The following is a 25,675-nucleotide window of genomic DNA, read 5'->3' as shown; positions in this document are numbered from 1 at the left end:
TTATAAAAGTTTTGCATCGGACTTGGTTGATCCCCTTCTAAACCTCTTTCACGAATTTACGGAGTCAGGGGAGGTCAAAGGTACGTTGGCAGAGGCAACTATTGCAGTCCTGCCAAAGGACGGCAAAGACCCATCACTTCCAAAGAACTACAGGCCGATTTCCCTGATTAACCTTGATTGTAAATTACTAGCCATGATCCTGTCAGCCCGTCTGCAAAAAGTCCTCCCCACCCTAGTACATCCGTCTCAAGCGGGTTTCTTAAAACATAGACTATCTAGTGATAACACCAGAGTACTGGCCCATGCTCTAGAAAAAGCGAAGCTTTTGACGACCCCCACGGTGGCAGTCACACTGGATGCAGAAAAAGCCTTCGACAAGGTAGATTGGTCCTACCTTGAGGCAGTGTTACGCAACTTCAACCTAGGAGAGACGTTTACTAAACTCGTAATGGCTTTGTATGCAGGCCCCACTGCTAAGGTCAGAGCGGGCGGCTCCTTCTCTTCCTCTTTCTGCCTAAAACAAGGGACGAGACAAGGCTGCCCACTATCACCTTCTCTATTCTTATTGGCAATAGAACCCTTTCTGTGGCACATCAGACACAATGAAGCCATTGCTGGGGTTACATTTGGCGACTGCACTGTAAAATTGACTGCATACGCCGACGATGTCCTGATCTTGTCGGAAAAAGCTGATGAGGCTATCCCGGCCTTGTTGGACACAATTGAGGGGTTCTCTAGAGTCTCAGGATATAAATTAAACAAGGATAAAACAGAGGTTAAGTTACTGAACAACATCGGGGATAAAGGATTACTGGGAACATCTGGCCTTACCTGGCAGCCGAAAGCTTTTAAATATTTGGGCCTAGACTTTGAGAAGGACTTGATTACGACTCTGAAATTAAATGAAGACTCAACATTAAAAAAGATATCCACTTTGCTAGACAGTTGGTCACCAAAATTCTTGTCCTGGTGGGGCAGGGCTGAGACTCTAAAAATGATGTGCACGCCTCTAGTTAACTACCTGGCTAGCATGCTCCCCATGACTTTCTCAGACGACTTTATTAGGAAGGTGGACAAGCTGTTCGGAGAGTTCCTATGGCGAGGGAAAAAAGCCAGGATATCACTTAAAAAGCTGCAGCTAGCAAAAGATAAGGGCGGCCTGGGCCTGCCCTCATTTAGGAACTACCAAACGGCTTTCCTCTGTAAGCAAGGGGCCCTTTGGCTGGTTGAGGATACATCCTACACTCCAGTATGGCTAACTATTGAACGATCGTTAATAGCAGATGCACCCCTCTCGTCTCTCCTCACCATGGATCTGGCCCATATACCTCACTCCAAATACATCCTTCTAAATACTAGAAGAGCACTTCTCCGACTTGACCAGTATCATAAGACTGCTCTGGTGATTAAGAGATCCACCCTACTCTCACTATGGCATAACCCTAAGATCAGGATAGAAGGGAAAACCCTTTACTGGGAAGTGTGGGCCGGAAAAGGTATACACATAGTGAATGACCTCTATGATAATGGCAGACCCCTGCCCTTCTCGACATTGCAAGAAAAGTTTAACTTACCACCCATAGAATTTTACCAATTCCTAAAACTGAAAGCCGCTATCTCCAAATGCCCCCTCAACACAGACTTACCCTGGCTTGTGTCCCGGCTACGAATACTATACCATGCTGACCATTTTGTATCAAGAATATATAAATTACTCCTCCCCCTACCCAAGACGCCACATAGGCTGACCGAAATTAAGTGGGAGGCGGAACCTAATTCCACAGGCATTGCATTAGACTGGGAGGTGATACACAACACCGCACTGACTAACAAGATATCCCCGATCCTATGTCAAACGAAATATATGCTGTTAAATAGAGTGTTCTGGACCCCCCAGAGATTGTTTAAATGTAAATTGAGGGATACGCCTACCTGTTGGAATTGCCATAAAGCTCCTGGTGACTTGGCACACATGTTTTTTCATTGTTCCCTATTACGAACATTTTGGAATAAAATATTTACATACATTCAACAAGTGCTTGGAATCACGCCTGTCCAAGATTTCATATATGTAATTTTAGGTCCTCTGGAAACACAATTGCCGGACATTCATGACAGGCAACTGCTTGATATTATGCTAACATTGGCGTGCAAGGTCATTCTTTACAAATGGAAAAATTTTGATGACATCAACTTCAAAATGTGGCTGGAATGGCTCTCATTTTTAAGAGGGGCAGATAATCCTGCACTACAGTCAGCTACTTGGAAGCCCTCGAACAAAAAACTCTGGAAATCCCTGGATACGTCATCCTCCCACTTTGAGCCACCATGATATGCATCTCAACAATTGACTTTTCCAAACTGTATATAGGCGGAATTTGAGGTGTTGCTTGTGGTTTTATATACTTACTGCATATTCTCTGCTGTGCACACAGTGTACCGAGTCTGAGAAAACCAACTACTATTGCCCTATGGATACACCTGTCCTCTCTCTTCTCACCTCTCTCTTCTCTTCTTCTCTATCTTTTCCCTTCTCTACCTCTCTTTCTCTCTCTTCCTTTTCTTATCTTCTTCCCTTGATTTGCTTTTTGATTATTGTAAGTGTCATGATACCAAGAATTTGTTCATTTGTACCTTTAAAGATTTATTGTATTGCCTTTATTTTTGTCCTTCTTCAATAAAAAAGATTTGAAATAAAAAAAAAAAAAAAAAAAAAAAAAAAAATGCACCATTTGCCCACTCTTTCATCAAAAATATCCCGGGGGCAGAACTCCCCCGATCACCCTTAGGTTAATAGGGCTCGCTTGCTATGCTCGCTCGCCACGGTACACTCCAACTACAATTTTACGCCTCACCACTTTCAAATGTCACCAGTCGCCACTGGCTAATTTCCATGAAACTGTTTGTCAAATAAAATGTGGAACAATAAAAAAATAGCCTTTAAAAGTTCTTTACAAAGTTGTAACTTTCACGCATTTTGATTGAAAGATTCAATCCATCCTGCAATCCAGGGTACTAAGAAATCCACACCATAATGTTGGATTTTTTTTTTTTATTAGAAAAATAATGGATGATTTAGATGGGCTAAGTGAGCACAACGTAATCTTGCATTGACATCAGTTCTTTTTTGGAGAAGCAAATATTTACTTTAATTTTATGTGGGCGACCCTTCTCCACGTGCATGCTTATTTGTGTGCTTTTATATTTCAGAAAATCAATGAAATAGAAGCCTAGACCATAGTCTCTTTAATATTAAATTGATTTAATTGCGTCTAACTGTTCAGGAAGACATTTTCGGGATGTTCCTGTCTTTGTACCTTTCAAAGGCCTCTGCTCAAGCTTTTCTTAGAGTTCATTCATTAGTTAAACTGTGTCTTCTATTTCTATAATAAATATGGCTGCGAGGTATGAAAAACAGCCTACTCCGTTTTTGGTTTTCTTGATGCCAGGGAGGTATGATCCTGCCTAGGACTACGCAGATCGCAGGAGTTGAGATATATTGCTAGTGCAACACTGTCAGACTATTAGAAGTCATTAAATGTGCCTGGTTTTTCTGTCTAAAACCCTATAAAAGATGTTGGGGCAGATTTACAAGAAAGTGGCACAAAATGCTTGCGCCACCATGGATGCGCCGTATTTACAAGACGGCACACAATGGTGGAAGGATTAACAGATGCATCAGAAATTCTGACACATCTGTTGGGGCAAAAGTCACGCATAGCTGGAGTTGTGTCGCAAGCACGATGCAACTCCAGCAATGCATTTTGTGACCTATTCCCACGACACTGCGTCACTCCTTACGCCTGCTTCAAGTAGACGTAAGGTTTTGACGTAGTGACATCCTAAAAGTGATGCAGTGAAATCTTGTAGATGTCACTGCGTCACTTTTAGGAGGCTTTCCTGCGTAGGAACGCCCCCCTGCATACATTATATACCTGACGCAGGTATAATGTAACTCAGGTCTTTGCAACGTGACGTATCTCCCTCGATACGTCACGTTGTAAATATGATGCATTGTTTGCGCTGCTGTTGCACCACAAAAAGTGACGCAATGGTGGCGCAAAGAGGTGCAAGGGGTTTGTAAATCTCCCCGAGGTCTTTAATATTCATGTCAGAGTTTCATTGGTTTTTAAATTATTATTATTATTATTATTATTATTATTATTATTATTATTATTATTATTATTATTATTATTATTATTTAAGATTTGTAGAGCGCATTGCTACCCTAGGGGCTTCTCAGAGCTGAGAACAGAAAGGATGCAAGCTGAGGCTGGATGAAAGTTAGAGATACTGCTTTACCAGCCACATTTAAAATGGACTTCAGAAATTCCAATTGTTTATGCATGATCCGCGATTCATGTGGTAATGAATTCTACATTTTGGGTGCTAGGTGGGAGAAGGATCTGCCTCCCCACCTTGCTTCCCTGATGAATTTTGATTTTATAAGTCCTTCTGAGCTAGATCTCAGGCTCCTATTTGGGACATATGGGGTCATCAAGTTTTTTATTTTTCTTGGGCCCATGTTGTGTAATGCTCTGTGTGTTATAACCAGTGCCTTGAGTTTGATTCTGGCCTCCACCGGGAGCCAATGAAGTGCTTTGAGGTGCTTTTTGGCTGACTCCCAAGCTGGGGCATTATGCAGCAGCCTTGTTGCCACATTCTGGACCACCTGATGTCTGTTGATCATGTATTTCAGCGTCCCAAGGAATAGTGAGTTTCCGTAGTCCAGACGTGATGTGACCATGAAGTGCACTACAGTCTTTTTGAGCTGTATGGGAATCCGATCTAGTATTTTCCGAGGTATTCTGAGTAGTCCAAAACAGGTGCCTGCAACTTTCTTGGCTTGAGTTGTTTTTGAGCCAGAAGCCCACATTCTTGATGGATTCATTCGGCGTGGGTGGGCTGCCACAGTAGTTGGGCCAGCCTATTGATGGCCTAGTAATTGTCTTCTTCCCGAGAACCATTAGCTCCATTTTGTCCCTTTTTATTTTTAAGCAGCTGTAAGTCATCCATTTCATAACTTTCTCCATACAGGGAGATAACCTGTTGGAGTCCCAGTTGGTTCTAGTGTTTAAAGAAATCACCAGCTGCATATTGTTAGCCTAGGATGTCATGGAGATATTGAAATCTTGGGCGATCCATATAAACATTGAACAGTGTGCAGCACCCCACAGGTTAGGGACATCGATTTGGAGAGGATATTATTTTCCATAACTTGGAAAGTTCTTCCTTCTAAGAACAAAGCCAGCCACTGTAGCGTAGTGCCTTGTACACCGATGGCCGAAAGTCTGTTTTGCAGAATGTGGTGGTCCACCTTGTCGAAGGTGGCACTCAGGTCCAGGAGCAGTAAAGCTGCTGAGCTTCCCCGATCTAACGACATTCTGAGTTTCTCTACCACTGTTAACAGAGCAGATTCAGTGCTGTGTTGTGCACGGAATACCATCTGGGTGGAGTGGAGACAATCGTTTGTTTCCAAGAACTCTGCCAATGATCTGTTTATCAGTTTTTCCAGTAGCTTACCGATGAATGGCAGCATCAATATGGGGGCAGTAGTTCCCTAGTTGTGCTGGGTCTGCATTGGGTTTTTAAGCAAGGGTCTAATTATGGCATGCTTCCATGCCACTGGAGCTACGCCCAGCTCAAGATACTGGTTCATGATCTTAACTAGTGTAGGGAGGATGGAAGGTGTGACTGTTTTGAGGATGTGCGGGGGGCTCGGTCTAGTGGTGAGCCAGACCTCACCTTGCCCATCTGAAGTTCCAGATCCTCTGCCTGCACTAAAGGGAGATTGGTGATGGTTTGTAGGTGGGAGGTTTCCGCCTGATAGTCATTTCCCCTTCAGTCCTAAAAGAGCTGTAGATGTCCGTGACTTTAGAGAGGAAGTAGGTGGCAAAGTCATTGCACCTTTCCTCCGATGTCTCAGTTAGGTGATGATCCTGGGCTGGAGAGGTTAGGGCCTTGACTACTGCAAACAGTTCTTTTGAGGAATTCTGTGCCTGGCTGATTTTCTCCTCAAAGAGTTTTGCCTGTGATGCTGTTGTGGTAAAGTCTAATGGATGCCTTGTAAAATGTTTTAAGTTGTGGGTCATAGTTTTACCTCCAGTTCTTTTTTTTCATTTTTTTGCAGTTTTTCTTTAAAGAGAGTAGTTGGGGGTTGAACCATCCCCCCCGTTTTGTGTCTGGCTTTTGGTTTTGAGATGATTTTAGTGGCTAATTTGTCCAATGATTGGGTGATCTAGGTTTCCCAGTTTTCGTATGCTTCCGCCACTGTTTCTGTTGTCTTGGTGTTTGGTACGGTCATATCTGCTAGGATGTACTCCCATGCCTCTGCATTAAGCTTGGTCAAGCATCTTTTCTTTGTCTCAGCCGTGGTTGTGGCCTTGCCCTGTTCTCTTGCACTCTTCCCTAGATTAAAAGGAATGAAGTAATGATCTGACCAGGGCATTGGTATCGATGGCACAACTTTATTGTTGGGGTCATTGGAAATAACTAGATCCAATATGTGTCCCATGGTATGTATGGCAGACGTTACCAACTGGGGGAGTTATAAGCCCTCCAGGTGTAGCAGCAGCCTTTTGACGCTGAGGAGATTCTGGTCCTCAAAGTGTAAGTTTAGATCTCCTACTATGGTGGTGATGTGTTTCTTCACCAATATGCTAGCGAGAGAATCAGGTAGGTTTGTCTTGAAACTCTCCATATGGGCCCGGAGGTCTATAAATTAAGAGCCCTGAGAAGGTGTTGGTAGGTGATAAGGAAAAAGAAAATTGGAGGCGTTCGCACCCATTGTTGGGGAGGGCATCGATGGTACAGTTAAACTAATTTTTTTATCAAAATGCTCGGTCCACCCCTCACTTGCCCTATTCGGTCCAATCTGTATATTTTATATCCTGGAGGCAGGGCCAGTACTATGTCAGGGGAGGAGCATACCATAAGCCAGATTTCTGTTATAAATAGGACATGTAGGGGGGTGTCCTCTAACAGCAAACAGGTTTCTGTTTTGTGTTTGGGCAGAGAGCTGCAATTGATCAAGCCTAGCATCCATGCCTGCAAATACTTTTGCACTTGTTCTTACTCGTCCCTGGCGCTGACAGCACTTTTATCTCTAGGTTAAAAGGTTGACAGGTCCTGTCTAGTGTTAGCTTGCCCTCGAATTCCCAGCCCCTGTTACAACCAACTACACAGGGTGTGTTGAAACTATGTAATTCCTCACCGGTGTAAGTGATTCTTGTAATTTCTGCAGAGTTCCTGGCCCCTGTTCCTGGTCGGCCGCGGACGGGCGCAGATGGGCTTGCCTTTGGCGCGCCAGTGGCACGCTTTCTGCTTAGCCTTCACTTAAGGGTGTGGGGCCAGTCAACTAGACGGCTGACCTCTGTTCCCCAGAGTGCACTCTATGGTAGAGAGGGGTAACTCTACCTGTCCACCGCACTCTGTCATCTTGCCTTACGGCCAACGCGCTACATTCGCCGACCTACAAGGTTTTCCTATTCAGCGTACTGTGTTGTGCGAGGTGTAGTGTGGCTATGTGCACTACCATAATGGGGGAAAATGTGCGGTAAGTACTTTTTGACGCAATTAAAACAAGCCATCAATAATTAAAATATCTTCTGTAACTGCGTTTTCATAATTACAGTGTCAATAGTACTTGTGTCCCACCCGGACCACCTCTATCATTCTGCGCTCTCTTCGCTGCACACCCACTGCCTGGACTTCATTTAACCCCTTCCGTGCGGTGGTAATTGCCCAGCTGTGCTGGCGGGCGGTTGCGCGCACAGGGCCCCATGCACATGATGAGCTCAGCTCGTCATAAGGCACGGTGCTCGTGTGCTCATGACGAGCTGAGCTCGTCATGACCTCACCCGTTCCCGTGGAACGCTCAACACAGCAGGGGAATTATCCCCGCGTGTGAGCGTTTCACGGCTCATGACGAGCTCAGCTCGTCATGAGCACCGGAGCGCCGTGCCTCATGACGAGCTCAGCTCGTCATGAGCATTGATGAGGTTAAGGGTGTGGGGCCAGTCAGATAGACCGCTGACCTCCGTTCCCCCGGAGTGCACTCTATGGTAGACAGGGGTAACGCTACCTCTCTACCGCACTCTATGATCCTGCGTAACGGCGAACGCTCTGCATATGCCGGCCTGCAAGGTTTTCCTATTCAGCACAGTGTGTTGTGCAGTGTGGCTATGGGAACTACCAGTACGGTGGAAAATGTGCAGTAAGTAGTTTTCTACACAATTAAAACTGGCTATCAATAATTAAAATATATTTTGTTACCGTGTTTTTAAAATGACAGTGTCAATAGTACTCATGTCCCACTCGGGCCACCTCTACCATTCTGCGCAGAGTCTATGTTAGTCTGTTTACTTGCTTATATTTGGTTCTGGCCTTTGTCTAGATTTAGTTACTGACTAGCCCTCTTGCAGATTAGGATTTTAATTGAGCGACTTGATTAATGAGTATACATTTTTGCCTTATGTAATGATTTTAATTTTGAAAAAACCTATAAGGTTTAACCTGGAATTCTGTCTTGCGTAAGTTTGTTTTATTAACTCGGACTAAGGGGCCTATTACGATTGCGGTTTTTCCGCATCCTCCGGGCCGGCGGAAGCCACCGCCGGGCCGGAGGATGCGGAAAAACTGCAGCGGATCCACCAAAGACCCACCGTCACATTAGGATGGCTGGTGGGTCCTGGTTTCCGTCCGCAGCTTTTCCTTTGCAGTTGGCTTACAACCGCGGCGGAAAAGCTCAAATATGGTGGCGGTGTCTCTCAGACACCGCCAGCCATTAAGGATGGGTTTTAAAAAATGCTTTTCCGCGGCAGGTTTTCAACCGTGGAAAAGCATGTGGAACTTCCCTGCGGGGGCCCGTTGCGGGCCCCCTGGGTGAAGGGGGGTGGGAGGTGCACATGGGGGGTACCTATGGTACCCCCCTGCATTTGTGTGCAGAAATCGGCAGGCACCGCACGGTGCCTGACGCTTTCTGCATACAAATGCAATGTATGCATTTTTACCATTGCGGCGGGTTCATCTTTAAGCCGCACCCGCCGCAATGGTAAAAATAGAGGATGTGACCGCCAGGGTGGCGGTCACATCCTAATTGGACAGGAGGGAACTCCGCAGGCCATGCGGAGGTTCCCTCATCCTCTATGGTCGCGGACAGACTCAAGTCCGTACGCGATCATAACGGGCCCCATATGTCTTATGAAGACTCACATAAGCTTATGCATCAATCCTCTTAATTATTTTAATTAGATTGTCGAAAACATCACATAAAAAAATTCTAACATCCCCTGAATAAAAAACACAGATATTCTAATAAGTGAATGTTTGCTTATTGAAGAAATCCACTTTATAGTTATTTGCAATGGAAACACCTCTGGCGAGCTGTGTATTTTGAGCCTGGAACAGCAGCTGCATGAGATTCAGCAAGTCCACTATGTACATACTGACTGATAGTTTGTTTACCTTTTCAGACTTTTGGTGGTAAAAACTTGAAGCAAATTGGCGTCATCCTGCAGAAATCACTGCTGATGTTAATTCTCATTTGTTTCCCCTGTTGGGCTGTCTTCATCAACACGGAGAAACTTCTGCTGTTAATTGGGCAAGATCCCAAGGTCTCCAGGTAGGAGTTTTAATTTTACATTTATCGTGTACCAAAACCCTATCCCGGAGGATGATGCCGGTGATGTATCAGCATACTTGACAGGACTTTGAAACATTTATCGTGTACCAAAACCCTATCCCGGAGGATGATGCCGGTGACTATCAGCATACTTGACAGGACTTTGAAACAAAACATGCCTGCGTGGAGAATGCAGCATAATAGGTGTTGGAGTGAGATGTACACTTGTCCAGAGTGCATAATCAGGGTCTCCTTAGTTACACAGCTTTTGAAGTCCAAATATTCTGGTGTAGAGTAGTATACATATTTCACGATCCAGCTCCTAGCAAACTTAAAGGCAATTAATGGCAGTGTGAAACACAATGTCTCTGGCAAGCAGTTTAGACCATGCATGATGCGCTTTAGGTGTTGAAAGTGACACTTATGAAAGCAAGTAGCCCTCAACTTATATAAGGCTATCCTCAATTATTTATCTTAACTATTTTCTTAATTGAATTGGTATAAATGACTTGAGTTTACAGTTGCACTGCACCTTTCCAATTCACCTATTCGTAACTGCTTATAGATTAGATTGGATGCTGAGTGACATTTCTTTCTAATGCAATAAGCACTAAGAAGCGTACCTTCCTCATTGTATCTGGGGTTCTGGTCTGTGAGGTTGCAGTTGAACTTCCAGCTGCTTTTCAAAAGGATACAGCTGCAATGATTCACCAGACTTTATGCTTCCATGTGTGAAGGCGGCATCCCTCTCCGCCTCTCTGGATGGAACCTGTGCCACTCTTTGGTCCATGCACTCCCTCCCAAGTGAAGTGTTTCTTTCTTCTGTAGCCTTCTGTTCTTCTTCTACTCCTTCCTGAGGCATACTCACCCGCTTCCTTCCAGTGAGCCATCCCACTGAGCTCTGCTGCCTCCCTCAATTCTTATTTTGTTTCGCTGTCATGTCAGCACCTTATCTTTGAGCCCACCAGCCTATCTTTCTCCCTACCTCTGTAGCCTTGATTAAGCCTGCACCAATTTCGTGTTCTCCATATGGACCTGCGGCAAAATAGACCATATCGGCAGGTACAGTGGTGCTGTAGCAGAAGCGGTTCAAGCTCTGTTTTACCCAGAACATCTGGCATCAGAACTGACACACAAACTGATCCATTGCACTTGGAAGATACTGGCAGAGTCCTCTGAAGTTTCTGAGATTTCAGATGGATGTACGTTGTTACAGCGCATGCTTTCACCACGCATGCCTTTACAACGCAGGTTTTTCAAAACGCAAGACGTTACAACGACTTGCGTTGGGGGGTGCTGGATAGTTTAATTTACTATTCCAACTCCAGTCCCCGTGGATAGTAGGGAAGGTGTTGGATAGTAAATTAAACTATTACCTATCCTAGAGCGCCCCACAGCGCAAGTCCTTGTAATGACTTGCGTTGAAAAACCTGCGTTTTAAAGGTACTGCGTGGTAAAAGTTGCGTCGTAAAGGATGTTTCCCATTTCAGACACATGTGGTGAAAGCATGAAACATTGTGATTGGAGAAGATGAAGGTTTGTGTCCACACTAGAAATAGTCAAGTCAAGTCAAGTCAATTAATTTATATAGCGCGCTACATACCCAGAGGGTCTCAAGGCGCTTGAAGAAGGGTGGGGAATTACAAGTCGAATATCCAGGTTTTAAGTTGCTTTCTGAATGCTAGGTGGATCTGAGTGAGGCGAAGGTGAATGGGAAGTGAGTTCCAGGTTTTAGCCGCCAGGTAGGAGAAGGATCTTCCTCCCATGGTGGTTTTGTTGATGCGAGGTACAGCAGCAAGGGCTTGGTTGGAAGAGCGTAGCTGGCGGGAGGGGGTGTAGAAGGAAAGTCGTGTGTTGAGGCATTCGGGTCCAAGTTCGTAAAGTGCTTTGTGTGCGTGGGTTAGGAGGCGGAATGTTATCCTCTTATTGACGGGGAGCCAGTGGAGGTTTTTCAGGTGACCAGAAATGTGGTCTTTACGCGGGATGTCTAGTATGAGTCTGGCTGATGCGTTCTGAATGCGTTGGAGTTTTTTCTGAAGTTTTGCGGTGGTACCCGCGTATAGGGTGTTTCCGTAGTCCAGGCGGCTTGTAACCAGTGCGTGGGTGACCGTTTTTCTAGTTTCGGTGGGGATCCAGCGAAATGTTTTTTTGAGCATGCGAAGAATGTTGAAGCAAGATGATGAAACGGCGTTGACTTGTCTGTTCATCGAGAGTGAGGAGTCCAGGATGACGCCCAGGTTCCGTGCGTGGTCCGTCGGGATGGGTGCTTTTCCGAGGGCCTCTGGCCACCAAGAGTCGTCCCAGGTGGAGGGGGAGGTACCTAAGATAAGGACTTCTGTTTTGTCTGAATTCAGTTTCAGACGGCTGTGCTTCATCCACTCGGCTACTTCTTTCATTCCTTCATGTAGGTTGGTTTTGGCGGTGTTAGGGTCTTTGGTGAGTGAGAGGATCAGTTGAGTGTCATCAGCGCAGGAGATGATGTTGAGGTTATGTTGGCGTGCGATGGTCGCGAGGGGGCTCATGTATACGTTGAAGAGGGTGGGGCTGAGTGAAGATCCTTGTGGCACGCCGCAAAAGACTTCAGTGGCCTCTGACTTGAATGGTGGGAGGCGGACTCTCTGAGTTCTTCCGGTAAGGAACGAGGTGATCCATTCCAGTGCTTTTCCTTGGATTCCGATGTTTCTGAGGCGTTCTAACAGGGTGCTATGACAGACTGTGTCGAACGCTGCGGAGAGGTCGAGGAGGATGAGGGCGACTGTGTCTCCATTGTCCAGTAGAGTTCGAATGTCGTCTGTTGCTGCGATGAGTGCGGTCTCAGTGCTGTGTTTGGCTCGGAAGCCGGACTGTGAGGAGTTGAGGGATTTGTTGGTTTCGAGGAAGGCGGCGAGCTGATTGTTGACAGCTTTCTCGATGACTTTGGCCGGGAATGGAAGGAGCGAGATGGGGCGGTAGTTTTTGAGTTCGGTGGGGTCAGCTGTGAGTTTTTTCAGAAGGGCGCTGAGTTTGGCGTGTTTCCAGCTTTCCGGGAAGGTGACGGAGTTGAGGGAGCAGTTGATGACGTCTCTGAGGTGTGGTGCTATGATGGAGTCTGCTTTGTTGAAGATGTGGTGAGGGCAGGGGTCTGTTGGGGATCCTGAGTGGATGGAGTTCATCAGGCGGATGGTGTCCTCAGTGGAGATTGGGTTCCAGTCATTAAGGATGTTCAAGGGGGGCGAAGGTACGGCAGAAGGTTGGGTGGGTTGGTCTCCGGGTTGGTTGTTGAAGCTGTTGTGGATGTCTGCGATTTTGTCGTGGAAGAACGAAGCTAGGGAGTCGCAAAGGGTTTGAGAGGGAGTGATGTCGTTGGAGTTGGAAGTAGGGTTGGTAAACTCTTTGATGATGTTGAATAATTCCTTGCTGTTGTGGGCATTGTTGTGTAGTCGGTCTTTGAATGCGGCTTTCTTGGCAGTCCGGATCAGTTGGTGGTGTATGCGGGTGGCGTATTTGAAGGCGTCCCTGGTGCTGGTGTTTGGGTCTTTTTTCCAGGCCTTCTCAAGGGAGCGACAGAGTTTCTTGGATTTCTTAAGATCATCGTTGAACCAGGGGGCGTTTTTGCTGCCTAGTTTGATTTGATGTTTTTTCAGAGGTGCTAGGTTGTCGGCGCTGTTGGTTAGCCATTGAGTGAGGTTAATGGCTGCTTGGTTGGGGTTCGAAGAGTGGGCAGGGGGGTTTTGAAGAAGCGATGAGGAGATCTGGTCGATGGTGATTTTGTTCCAGTTTCTTCGCAGCGTAGGTTGAGGATGGTTGTCGGTTGTGGTCTTTTTGTAGACAAAGTGAACACAGCTGTGGTCCGTCCAATGGAGAACTGTGGTGTGACTGAAGGAGATATGTTTGCTGGAGGTGAAGATAGGGTCGAGTGTGTGACTGCGTAGTGAGTGGGGGTATTAACAAGTTGTTTGAGTCCGAGGTTGGCGAGATTGTCCAGAAGGGTGGTGGCGTTGCTGTCGTTGCTCTTTTCCAGGTGGAAATTGAGGTCTCCCAATAGAATGTAGTCCTCGGAGGGGAGGGCATGTGGGGTGATAAACTCAGTGATGTCTTCACTGAATTCTGCACGGGGTCCAGGTGGCCTGTAGAGGAGGGTGCCTCTGACTGTGGTCTTGGGGTCGGTGTGGATCTGAAAGTGAAGGTGTTCGGCGCTAGCGAGGTTGACGTCTGAGCTGGTTGAGGTGCGGATGGAATTTTTATGGACGATAGCGATGCCTCCTCCTGTTTGGTAGGTGCAGTCTTTTCGGATGATCTTGTAGCCTTCCGGGATGGCAATGGTGATGTCTGGGGCTGAGGAGGCGTTCATCCATGTTTCTGTTAGGAAGGCGACGTCCGGAGAGATGGTGTCTAGTAGATTCCAAAGGTCGATGGCGTGTATGTGGACCGAGCGGGTGTTGAGCAGGATGCATTTTAGGTGGTTGGCGTCAGATCTCTGTTTGGTGTTAGTGGATGATGAGTTGGTCTTGGTGCCGTCATACTTGCAGGAGTTGCATGTGAAGGGTCCATGGGTGTGTCCAGGAGCAGCTTGGGCACAGTTGGGGAGTCGACCGGGGTTTAGGACTAAGAGGGTGGAGGCGTCGTAAGTAATGCGGGTGGGGTGGGTAGGACGGGGGCCAGGGGGTCTGGCGCTGGGCGCGGTCCAGGCGCGGACGGGCGTAGACGGGCTTACCTTTGGCGCACCTTCGGCGCGCAAGGGGCGCGATCGCTGCGCGTTATCGCTGCACGAGAATGCATCTGACATAAGCGGAACGTATAGGGGGAGGGGCGAGGGAGGAGCAGCTGGGAGGCGGGAGCGGGGCGGAGATCAGGGCAGGGAGGCACAAACAACAACAACAGGAAGACACAAAATGGCAGTCAGCCCAAAATCGAAAAACGGGTTGGGGCACACTATGAGCATAAAAACGCTATCACTAAGACAGTGGAACTGGGACAAGGCACAACCAGGCACAAAAATACAAAGCACAGGCAACACAAATAATCAGAGCGTAGCAGCGCGTTATGGCAGACTAGCGCCGCGATAATATGCTAATGAGCTCGTCAAATCGGCAGAACAGCGTTAAACAGTGGAGCTGTTAATTAAGGCGATCTGGCACAACCAGCAATGCAGTAATAGTCAATGCAGGCAACAAATTGGCACAACAAGCAATGCAGTAATAGTCAATGCAGGCAGCAGACTGGCACTAGCGCCGCGATATTATGTTAATGAGCTCGTGAAATCGGCAAAACAGCGCTAAACAGTAGAGCTACCAATTAAGGCGATCTGGCGCAATAAGCAATGCAGTAATAGTCAATGCAGGCAACAAACTGGCAGGCTTGTGGGCGCAACGATACCAAACGCAATCTCGCAGGGCAGGGAGTAGGGGTGCATAGGGGTGCATATCCAGTGACTGAGTTTAAGGGTGGATCAGTGAAGGCAGTAATGATGTCCTTCAAAGCTGAGTCAACAACATTTGCGATGTCCCTTGGAGAAAAGGCACTAAGGTGTAGATGGTGGCTGCGTTGCAGGCATTGTGGGTGGCTGCACAGACATATTAAGTATGGTGATGCTGTTTAAGCTCCTACTGCTGGCATTAGCTGTGCAGATGTAAAAGAGTCAAGATGAGACATGCAGAGCATGGCCTTACCTGCATCTGCCCCGTATTTAACCTGATGTCTTGTCACTCATCCCATCAACCTCTGGCCATCCTTTACCCCCTCCACCTAAAAACGGTATCTGGCACCCTATCAACCTACCAGAGCACAGCACACACAACATTACCCTCAACCGCCCCTCTTAAAAAAATAGAAACATGCCTGGTATCGATCCACCCGACCACCCTCGCCACCTTCTTCATTTACCACCTGTCCTATTAAAAAACAACATCCCGGTGTCCTGCTATCCAGGCGAGGTGGGGAAACAGAGGAGAAACACCTTGGGGCATATTACCAAGCAATAGCGATAATTATCGCTATTGCTTGGTTAGCGGGAAAAAAATATCGCTGAGCACCGAGGATTTTTACTGCTGAGATACCTTGATATTATCAAGGTTTATCTCAAAAGCGGTAAAAATCCTGCGAAATGCATGAATATCGCTGAAAAATCAGCGATATTCATGCATTATCGTGACAATGCTCTTAGCCATGTTATCCACCTTCCATTGGATAACATGGCTAAGAACTGCTTTTAGCAGGCGTTAGCTTTTGGAGATATTAGCGCTTAGCGGGAATATTTCCAAAAGTTGTTAATAGGAGTCAGAGATATTAGCGACTGCTTTCAGTCGCTAACATCTTGGCATGCCCACTTTGCATGTCATTAGCGATAATTATCGCTGACATGCAAAATGGGCCCCTAAATGCCCGCTATCACCTACAAGCTGTCGCTAACTGGTGTTAGCGACAGCTTGGTAATAGGGCGATAAGATTATCGCCGCATTAGCGGGAAAAAGTCCCGCTAATGCGGCGATAATGCCCTTGGTAATATGCCCCCTTGTTATCAGATTTCTATTACAATCATAAACAGGCCCTCTGTCCGCTGTTTGTCTCAAACTAATTTAAAAGGAGTTACAGAAATCAGATACATTTGGTCTAACCAGTTGAACTGTGACCTATTTTTCAATGTGTGGATAATATCAATAAAGAAACATTGCATAATCTTCGCCTTCGTGACTTTTGAAACAGAGGAATTCCTTTCAGAGCTGAAGAGAATTCTGAATTACAGTTCCAAGAACATCAGCTCTTCCAAAATGCTCTTTTTTGATGTAAGTTTAGTTATGTTGTTTTATTTTCCATTGCAGGTTAGCAGGTGACTATGTACTAATCTCCATTCCTGTCCTGCTGGTAAGTTTGTCTTAAAAACTATGCTTGCAGTTCATTGATATATTAGTTCAATTAAACTTAGGTGAAATAAGTACTTGAAAGTATGCTTATTATCTAATTATTCAACTGAGGTGGCATAGTGTGAAAAATAACGGTGGGTTGTGATGCAGCCTGAGCTATTTTTTTGTGGCTGGCTGAGATTAATTGAAGCATTTTATCCATCACTTTTGTGTAGACTGACGAGTCCAAATTAGGGTAAAATAGATCTTGGGTTGTTTGTGTTCCGATTTAGGGAGGACCCTGCCTGGCAGATAGGGCTGGACTGTTCCTATTGAAGCAGGGTCAAGACTGAATTACGTTTGGCTCGGTCCAAACTGAGGTGGCATGGAGTGCAAAATAAGGGTGGACTGGGATGTGGCCCCAATTAATTACCTGTGGCTGAGATTAAAATTCTACTCATACACTTTTTTGCAAACTTCAATCATCTCATTGAAGCTACCCAGAATACAGGAGTACAAACATTTTAAGTATGTTTTATACACACTTCAAGATTTGTGGGTTATCACCGACTCACAACCTATTGACTTGAGGTTAAAGACATCATTTGCCACTGGTGAGTGAGGTATGTAAATTGTTCTAATTGGGCACATAGCCTAGTGGGAAAAAGGAGTGGACGTGACTCTCCTAAACTCAGCTCTGCACCCGGGTCCAATAGCATGATTATACTGCTTAGCAATCACTTCTACCGTCAAGGAAATATAGATTTGTGACTGAATACTTGCTGCCTCAAATTGCTTGGCCCTTCAAAGTTCAACGTTCAAAATTAGCTTTATTCGATTTTTAGTTGCAAAATCATAAAAGCACACATATATAATACAATCAAATTGGACATTTAAAAAGCTTTTTTTTTTTAAAATGACAATCATAAATATTTACACAAGCTAAAAATAATCATGATCAGCAACCATCAAATTATCTCCTATTAAACCATGTTCTAAAAATGCAAGTGGAATGATACACATATGCGCATCCCTATTGCTAACATTTTCTAAGCTAAAATTAAACAAGGGTAATCAATTAATTTTCATAAAATCCATAAATATTTTCGTTATAAAAAGAAAAAGTTAAAAAGAACAAGTTACAGACCCTAAAACAGGGGTCGCCCAGATAACATGGTATTCCTCAAGTAAATTAATATTCTCAAATAGGAAGAAACTGCTTTTACCACAAATTCTGTTTCCAATTGCTTTAACGTGCAATAAGCCGCTCTGCATCCCCTAATTCCCCACTTAGTGAGGATCGGCTTCAAGAACCTTTTCCTGGGGGTCACATAAAATTTACAAAACAGAATGGAGTGGATATTAGATTGGTCGGATAATCATCGCAGGGACACTTCACTAGATGTTTGGACCAATTATTACAGTTGGGAAATGTTACCAAGCGAAAAATAAGTGTCCACCCGAAACCTAGTCAGTAACATTCTCAAGAAAGGACTAGAGTCTATCAATAAATAGGGCTGTATGCCTACATAAGAAATAAGAGACTGGTTTGCCTTGGCGGTGCATGTATCCTTTTCAGCGTGCCACCTTTTATTATCTAAAAATACCAGGATCAGTTTTTTAAGCATACACCTTGGAACCAATTCTAAGCACATTGAATTATCAAAGTATTCTTTATGGTCCATATCTGATGCCATGGTTTTGATGTAATGTAACCATTTAATGTTTACTGCTCCTTCTAACTGTAAGCAGTTTAAGACGACGTCCCTATTTAAGGATGTCTCCGGGGTTACCCAAATCTTATGCCACAAGAGAAGAGGGGAGGATTTAATCGTATCCTCGATGTATGGAATCCCAAGTTCACTATGGCTAAAGTAAATAGGCATGGATTTAGGGGTTGCCAATAAATAACGAATAAAGTTGTTTTCAGAGCGTTGTATCTTCTCCGCTTTGACAATCCCCCAGAGCCCAGCCCCATAAATGCCAGTGGGAATGCATTTAGCTTTATAAATTTGGATAAGTTCCCTAACTGGTCGCCCACCTAATTTCCTGGAGAAGTTTATCAAGGCACCATTGGCCCTACTAAAGGCCAATTTTCTTGCATGGACTGCCTTTTTCCAGCTCCCCCTACTGTCAAATTTAACTCCTAGGTAAGAGAAGCTACTAGTATTTTCAATCTTATTTTTTTTCAAATAGATTGCCTTACTAGATTTTATCACAGTGCTACATGTCATAGAATATGTTTTGGAGACATTAATTACCAACCCACGGGTACTAATGTAATCTGAAAATTCGACCACGGCCCTTTGTAGGCCAATGACAATGCGTGACATTATTGCAGCGTCATCCGCATACAAAAGGATGGGGATGGGTATTCCACCTACAGCACGATAGTCAAACTGAAAATCCTTGAGGTGTTGTCTCACGCTGGTAATATATAGGATGAAGAGAAAGGGTGCCAAGATGCACCCTTGTCTCACTCCTCTCTTTATGCTAAATTTATCGGAACAGGCCCCCCCCCCATACCGTACCCTCGCCCCTGCATCCCTATACAGTTCTTTAATAAATAATAGGATCTGGTGGTCTATACCCATATCTGTAAGCGTCTTCCATAACATAGAGTGGTCCGCACAATCAAACGCGGAACTAAGGTCCTTGAATGTAATAAATAGGCTTTCTTTCTTTGCTTGAGTATACTTTGCAGTTAGCAATGCTAAATTTAAACCCTGTTCTATCATGCCCTTACCCGTACGGAATCTGTATTGTAAGTTAGAAATGATTTCATTTTCCTCTGCCCATACCGGCAGCCTATTAAGAATTAATGTCCCTCGTCAAGGGGAGGCACAGTCAGAAAACAGGCAGCAGACAGGGAAATGAATAACTGCCATCTTCAACAATCAGAGCCTGAAAGAGAGATTGGTGTGAGGAAGATCTCTACTTGCACCTTTTAATTCTTTAACGTCTGGGTGGTGAACGCACTTGCGAAAAGGTCAACCAATGTATCTCCTCTTTCCAGGCCATAACACATTTCAATATTGAGTGCACCACTTTGTGGCAGCTTTTAGGCACTGTCCCTATTAATATGGACCTGATCGTTCAAACAAAGGTACCTCAATGCAAGACTTATGAATCACAACAGAGGATATTGAAAGAGCAAAGAAGGATGTACTGCATCATGTGAAGATAATTAGCAGGCACAAAGAGTTGGTGAACGTGGCACAGAATCTGACAACCAAGTCCCTGGACTCATTATGGAGCTAACACATATGGGGCCTGATTCACAAAGGCAAATTACACTTTTGAGGAATTTACACTTTTAAGTATGTTTACTACTTATAGGTGTTTAGAAAATCCAGGTGCAAGTTACTACTAATAAAACATAAGTAAGTTCAGTATCACACATGACCGGCCACTGATACTGCAACACCCTTTCATAGAAAATAATGAAGGTAGGGAAATAAAATAAAAACTGATAGGAAATAATGTTAAATTAATGTAACAATATTTTTTTATTAACAAATAATTAAATTGGTTTTAAATAATTGTATATATCACTTGGATTAATTATCAATGCTTTTTGAAAATATTTGTGTCTTACACAAATTGTATATGCTGAGTATAAACTTCCATAGGCATCCTTCCAATATGAACCAAAACTCAAAATTCCCCAATCTCCAACACCCCGTAAAAAACATGATCATTGTTATAAGGCTTCTTAGATGCTTTCCAACTGTGAGTACTCATCTTACTCTGCTTCAAATCAGTAGCAATGGGGTGGGGGGGTGGGGGGGGTGAATATTGTGTAAAGGAAGGTGCAGTGTCAAGGGACAAAAAAATATTTTTTTTTGTGAAAGATAGGAAGTACCTCATGAAAGCAACCATCAAATGTTTGTTGGGTAGTGGTTGCAACTGGCTCATGTTATCATATTTGACAATTCCCTTTTCAAACAGGAGAACTGTTATAATCCATTCCACTTGGTATGTTCCGTTTCCCCACCCCCCGCTCCTCCCATGGTTTTCCCCTCCTGTGTTGCCAACATTCCACAGTGCCCTCTAGAGAGCTGCCGGGAAACTGTGGTAGTGAGAAGACTAATAAAGTACAGTTACCTTCATAACTTACATTTGTCTTCATTTCAACACTGGTGACTATTCACTGGGTGGGGAAGGTTCACCTCCACCCCCAACGCTTACTCCAGGGCAGCAGTTCTTTTTCTATGAAATAGAAGTGAGTAACTCCCTCATTTCGTCATCCTAGTCTCCTGCCTCACCTCCTCATCTGACTTTGCCGTGCCTGGGTATGTGCCTTAAGGACTTCCAGCGTTCTCCGCTGCCTGCTCATTTCCTCAATTTACCCCAGCTGACGTGACTGTGGTGTTCTTTTACTGGATTTATTTGACAACTCTAGCTCAGGTGGAGCGTTGTAGCAGTAATTCCTCAGAGGCGTCTGTTTCTTTTCCTGCTGTCAGCGCTTTGGAACTGTGGATTTTCACTCTGTAAGGAGCAAGCGTTTTGTTATTAACGCGTGTGGGCGCTTAACTTGAACCCTGCCATCAGCGCACTGTCGCACTCTTGTGTACTTGTAGCGGTAGTGTGTACATTCTTTGCCGCTTCAGTAAGGTAGTTTGTGGCAGATTAATGAAATCCTGCTTTCAGCACTCCTGGGCACTCAAAGATATTCGTTGAAGCAGTGCGAGCACACAGAAACTCATTAAAGCTGTGGTTCCTGCTCTGTATCTCCATATCTCCATATTGACAGCAGGCCCGGCCCATGCAGGGCGTTATACCGGGGCGGTGACGTCAGGCGGGGGAGGGGCAGGGTGGAGGGGTTTAAAATGCAGAATATGGACCATTACAGGTAAGCAGGCCTGGCCTGTGCAGGGCGTTATACCGGGGCAGTGACGTCAGGCGGGGGAGGGGCAGGGTAGGGGGGTTTAAAATGCAGAATATGGACCATTACAGGTAGGTATGGGCGGATTTTGCGGATCCACGATCCGCGGATTTTGCGGATTTGCGGATCGTAGATCCGCAAAATCGGCGGATTTGCGGATTTGCGGATCCGCGGATTTGCCCTGCTGAATGAGTCACTTCATTTGAGCTTCAACTAGTTTCAGCGGCCATGTGTGTCTTACTATGCAATCGCCCCGAGGGGCGCAGGGTTCCCTTGGGTGAGCTGTCCATCATAGTGGGTCAATGGTGGGAAGACGGTGCACACTGCGAGTGTGTGGGGGGGGGGGGGCTTCCAAGCCCAAAGTCAGGCGCCCCGAGGGGTGCAGGGGTCCCTTCAGCTCCTGGCCACAGGAACAGCACGAGGATTGCGCTCGTGAAAGTCAAGGATGCAAAGGCCTCTATCACAGCTGATTTTCCACGGTAGATTTGGGAAGAAGGCACACCTGCCTCGACGACGCTCACGATTGTTTTTGGGCTGATGAATGAGTCACTGAAGTCACAGGAAGGGCATGTTGTAAATATTTTACGATGGCGCCGGCAAGCTGCCAGCGCCATTCTAAAATACTTACTAAATTAGCTTCAACAGGACCTGCTTTATTTTATCTATTAGAGCTTCCTGTTGAAGCTAACTTAGTAACTATTTTAGGATGGCGCTGGCAGCTTGCCGGCGCCATCGTAAAATAGTTACAACAGGCCAGCCAGGCTTCAACTTTTGCCCCCGGAATCCGCCGCTCGCGGATTTGCGAATTCTCAGTAAATTCGCGGGAGTTCGCGGATCGCGAATTTACCGAAAATTCGCAAAATCCGCGAGCGGAACGGATTTTGCGCTCACCCCTAATTACAGGTAAGTAACGAAAAAAAAAACGAATTTCGTTGCCTAAGCTGCATCGCCAAATGTGATGCGGAGTAGGCAATGAAATTCCAGAACTCCCTTTGAGTGGTCTTATGACTGTTAAGATGCCTTTCAAACTGTTAAAGAAAGTATCATTGCTGCCCCATCCCTGGGTAGATTTGACCCCAGCGAAACCACAATCCTTTGCACCGATGCCAGCAATAAAGGACTGGAAGCTAGTCTCACCTAAATTGTATATGGAAAGAAACAGATTGTCGCATTTGCCTAACGGTCTGTAAAGGGTGCCAAATTCAACTATTCGGTGGTAGACAATAGGGGCACTTGCTTGCTTTTGGGCAATCAAACACTTTCGATTTTTTTTTGTGGGGCATTCCATTTATGGTAAAGACCGAACACAAACTATTAATGTTTGCATTTACCACTAAAGGGGCCAATAGAACCACATCCAGGATAGCCAGGTGGATCCTGGGACTTAAGGGTACAATTTCATTGTAAAGTATGTGCCTGGTTCAAAAACACAGTTGCTGACTTTCTATCATGATCTCCTTCTGTGGGGGAAAGCAGTTCTGTTTCTTGTGACTGTGATGATGTGATTCTGTAACTAACTTGCTTGAACAAAGAAGAATGGGACAATTGTATGCAAGCAGATGCAGAAATGAATTCCATAAAAAGACTCATCATAAGCGGTTGGCCTGACAACAAAAGCAACGTTCCTACAACTTTGGGAAAGATTTGGGACGTAAGACTTGAATTAAACATGCAAGAAGGTTTCGATTGTTGGGGAGAAAATAGTGATTCCCCCAGAGAACCTAAGAAAATAAATAGTGGAGTTAGAACACATTGGACACTGAGGACGCAGTCTTACTCGGACAATATCTGTTTAGAATACTGGTGGCCAGGCATGGATGCCATGACGGAGAATGTAGTTAAAAATTCTTTGGACTGTAGCTGCAGTGACAAAATTAACCAAACCTGGAAGCCACCACTCTCTCCTGTTGAAGTGCCCGATCGGCCATGGTCAAAGTAAGCCGTGGACATAATAGGTTCCCTCAACCTAAAAACACTGAAGGAACGTTTTATTCTAGTACTTGTGGACTATCACACAAGATGGGTGGTGTACAAATGTGTCCATCAAATCGACACATGAATTCTCACTCAGTTCTTACAGAGCCTATTCTTTGAGGAGGGAATACCTAACACCCTCATAACAGACAATGGAGTGCAGTTCACTTCGGACAGTATGAAATAATTTCTCTCTCACAGGGACATCACTCATCACAAGTCTACAGTATATTGTCCCCGTTCCAACGGATTAGTGGAGCGGATCAACCGTTTGTTCAAAAAGTGTCTGCAGAGGGCAGAAATAATGGGGACATCAGCAAGTTCAGCCTTCATGGAGACTATTTGGGCCTATCGCACCTCGCCCAATAGTGTAACTGGTTATTCACCGTTCACCTCTCTCAAAGGGAAGATACCCAAAACTAAACTTACCCCACCTGTATTGCTAAGGAATGACACATGTGTGGTAAATCACAGCGAAACCTCCAGAAGAGTAGGTGAACATCAAGTCAAATACAAGGTCAGATATGACCGGACCAAACATGTCAAAAACCAAATGTTCAAAAAAGGAGAATGGGTCTGTGTGGACTTGCCCAAAGCGAGCAGAAAAGAAGCGTCCACATTTTCCGATCCTTGCAGAATATCAAGGGTAGGGAAAAATGTAGTCCATCTTGATAACGGTAAAACATGGAGCATGGACAGATTCATCACGCATGAACAGGGGGGTGATCTTGGCAACAGTAGGAATCTAGAAAACAATAAGCTCACCTGAGTAACCAGAGACTATTGTGTTAAGTGAGAGACTCAGTTTCCTTGTATTTCTGTATTCACTTTCGGGGTTTGTCAATTATTCCATAGTTATTGTATTTAATGCTTTCGACCTTATCCCTGCTTTCCTGTTCCTACCCCTCTCATCCTTGCTTTCTCCTCTCCTCCTTCCCCTCACCTCTCTGCTGCCCTTTCTTTCTTTGCCTTGTGCAAAGATGTGCAGTGCAAGGAAGGGGGTTTTGTAGCATAACCGAAAATGTGCACCAGTTCCAGCAACTCAAAGTGCAACCCGAGACAGAGCAACATTTGGGCAAACAAGTCTGTCTGCTACATTGGCCAGAAGGTACCCACATAAAGAAAGGACAGGAATGATCCCAACCCCCCACATCATGTTCCTTGTGCTCGAGACAGGTATGGTATTTGAAATACACAAAAAACAAAGCAACAGTCCCAGCCACAGGCAGCTGCCAAAAAGATGTGACTACCTGAAAGCAAGAAATACACTCTTCAAGCATTGATTCCTGGGCTGAGCTTTCAGTACGCTTGGACTTACGAAAAAGTCAGCTCTCCTGAACAATGAGCATAAACCAGCCCATTTAGCACATTGAGTCTTGACCTTTTAACTAGCTGAAGGTCTGCTCACCTGTGCAACGAATGTACTTAACCTGGGCAAAACACATGGATGACTTCATTTAAGGGGGCAGGGTCAAATCCCCAGAGGTGTGAGTAGAGCTGTGCTTCTAAGTCCTGCTGAGAAAAAAATTGGACAGTTTTTCTTGCTGCATACCCACCTGTGTTCTTCTGAGACTCAATAATATGCTCTAAGGCCCAGTCTGATCTGAAGGTAAACACCAAAGCAGTCCCCCCATGAGCTACTGCAGGTGCAACCCTGATATAAACACTCTCTGGGGTATCCTATTATTGAAGTCAAGTCAAGTCAAGTCAAAGAATTTATATAGCGCGCTACATACCCAGAGGGTCTCAAGGCGCTTGAAGAAGGGTGGGGAATTACTTGTCGAATATCCAGGTTTTAAGTTGCTTTCTGAATGCTAGGTGGTTCTGAGTGAGGCGAAGATGAATGGGAAGTGAGTTCCAGGTTTTAGCCGCCAAGTAGGAGAAGGATCTTCCTCCCATGGTGGTTTTGTTGATGCGAGGTACAGCAGCAAGGGCTTGATTGGAAGAGCGTAGCTGGCGGGGGGGTGTAGAAGGAAAGTCGTGTGTTGAGGCATTCGGGTCCAAGTTCGTAAAGTGCTTTGTGTGCGTGGGTTAGGAGGCGGAATGTTATCCTCTTATTGACGGGGAGCCAGTGGAGGTCTTTCAGGTGACCAGAAATGTGGTCTTTACGCGGGATGTCTAGTATGAGTCTGGCTGATGCGTTCTGGATGCGTTGGAGTTTTTTCTGAAGTTTTGCGGTGCTACCGGCGTATAGGGTGTTTCCATAGTCCAGGCGGCTTGTAACCAGTGCGTGGGTACCGTTTTTCTAGTTTCGGTGGGGATCCAGCGAAATGTTTTTTTGAGCATGCGAAGAATGTTGAAGCAAGACGAAGAAACGGCGTTGACTTGTCTGGTCATCGAGAGTGAGGAGTCCAGGATGACGCCCAGGTTCCG

At 45.3% G+C, this 25,675-nt stretch overlaps 1 protein-coding gene across 2 annotated transcripts in view; it reads left to right on the top strand.

Moving 5' to 3' along the window:
• LOC147730245 (multidrug and toxin extrusion protein 1-like) overlaps positions 1-25,675 on the top strand; it is a 673,781-nt gene that overhangs the window by 384,095 nt on the left and 264,011 nt on the right. For both annotated transcript variants that reach the window (XM_086958536.1, XM_086958535.1), the window contains exons 4-5: positions 9,474-9,622; positions 16,420-16,462. In XM_086958536.1, coding sequence (XP_086814662.1) covers positions 9,474-9,622; positions 16,420-16,462 — 192 coding nt within the window. The remainder of the gene's footprint in view (positions 1-9,473; positions 9,623-16,419; positions 16,463-25,675) is intronic.

Source organism: Lissotriton vulgaris, chromosome 2_1 (genome assembly GCF_964263255.1).
Source record: "Lissotriton vulgaris chromosome 2_1, aLisVul1.2, whole genome shotgun sequence".
NCBI classification, from domain to species: Eukaryota; Metazoa; Chordata; class Amphibia; order Caudata; family Salamandridae; genus Lissotriton; species Lissotriton vulgaris.
The sequence above is the reverse complement of the archived record's forward strand: the minus strand, read 5'-3'. Positions and strand labels throughout refer to the sequence as shown.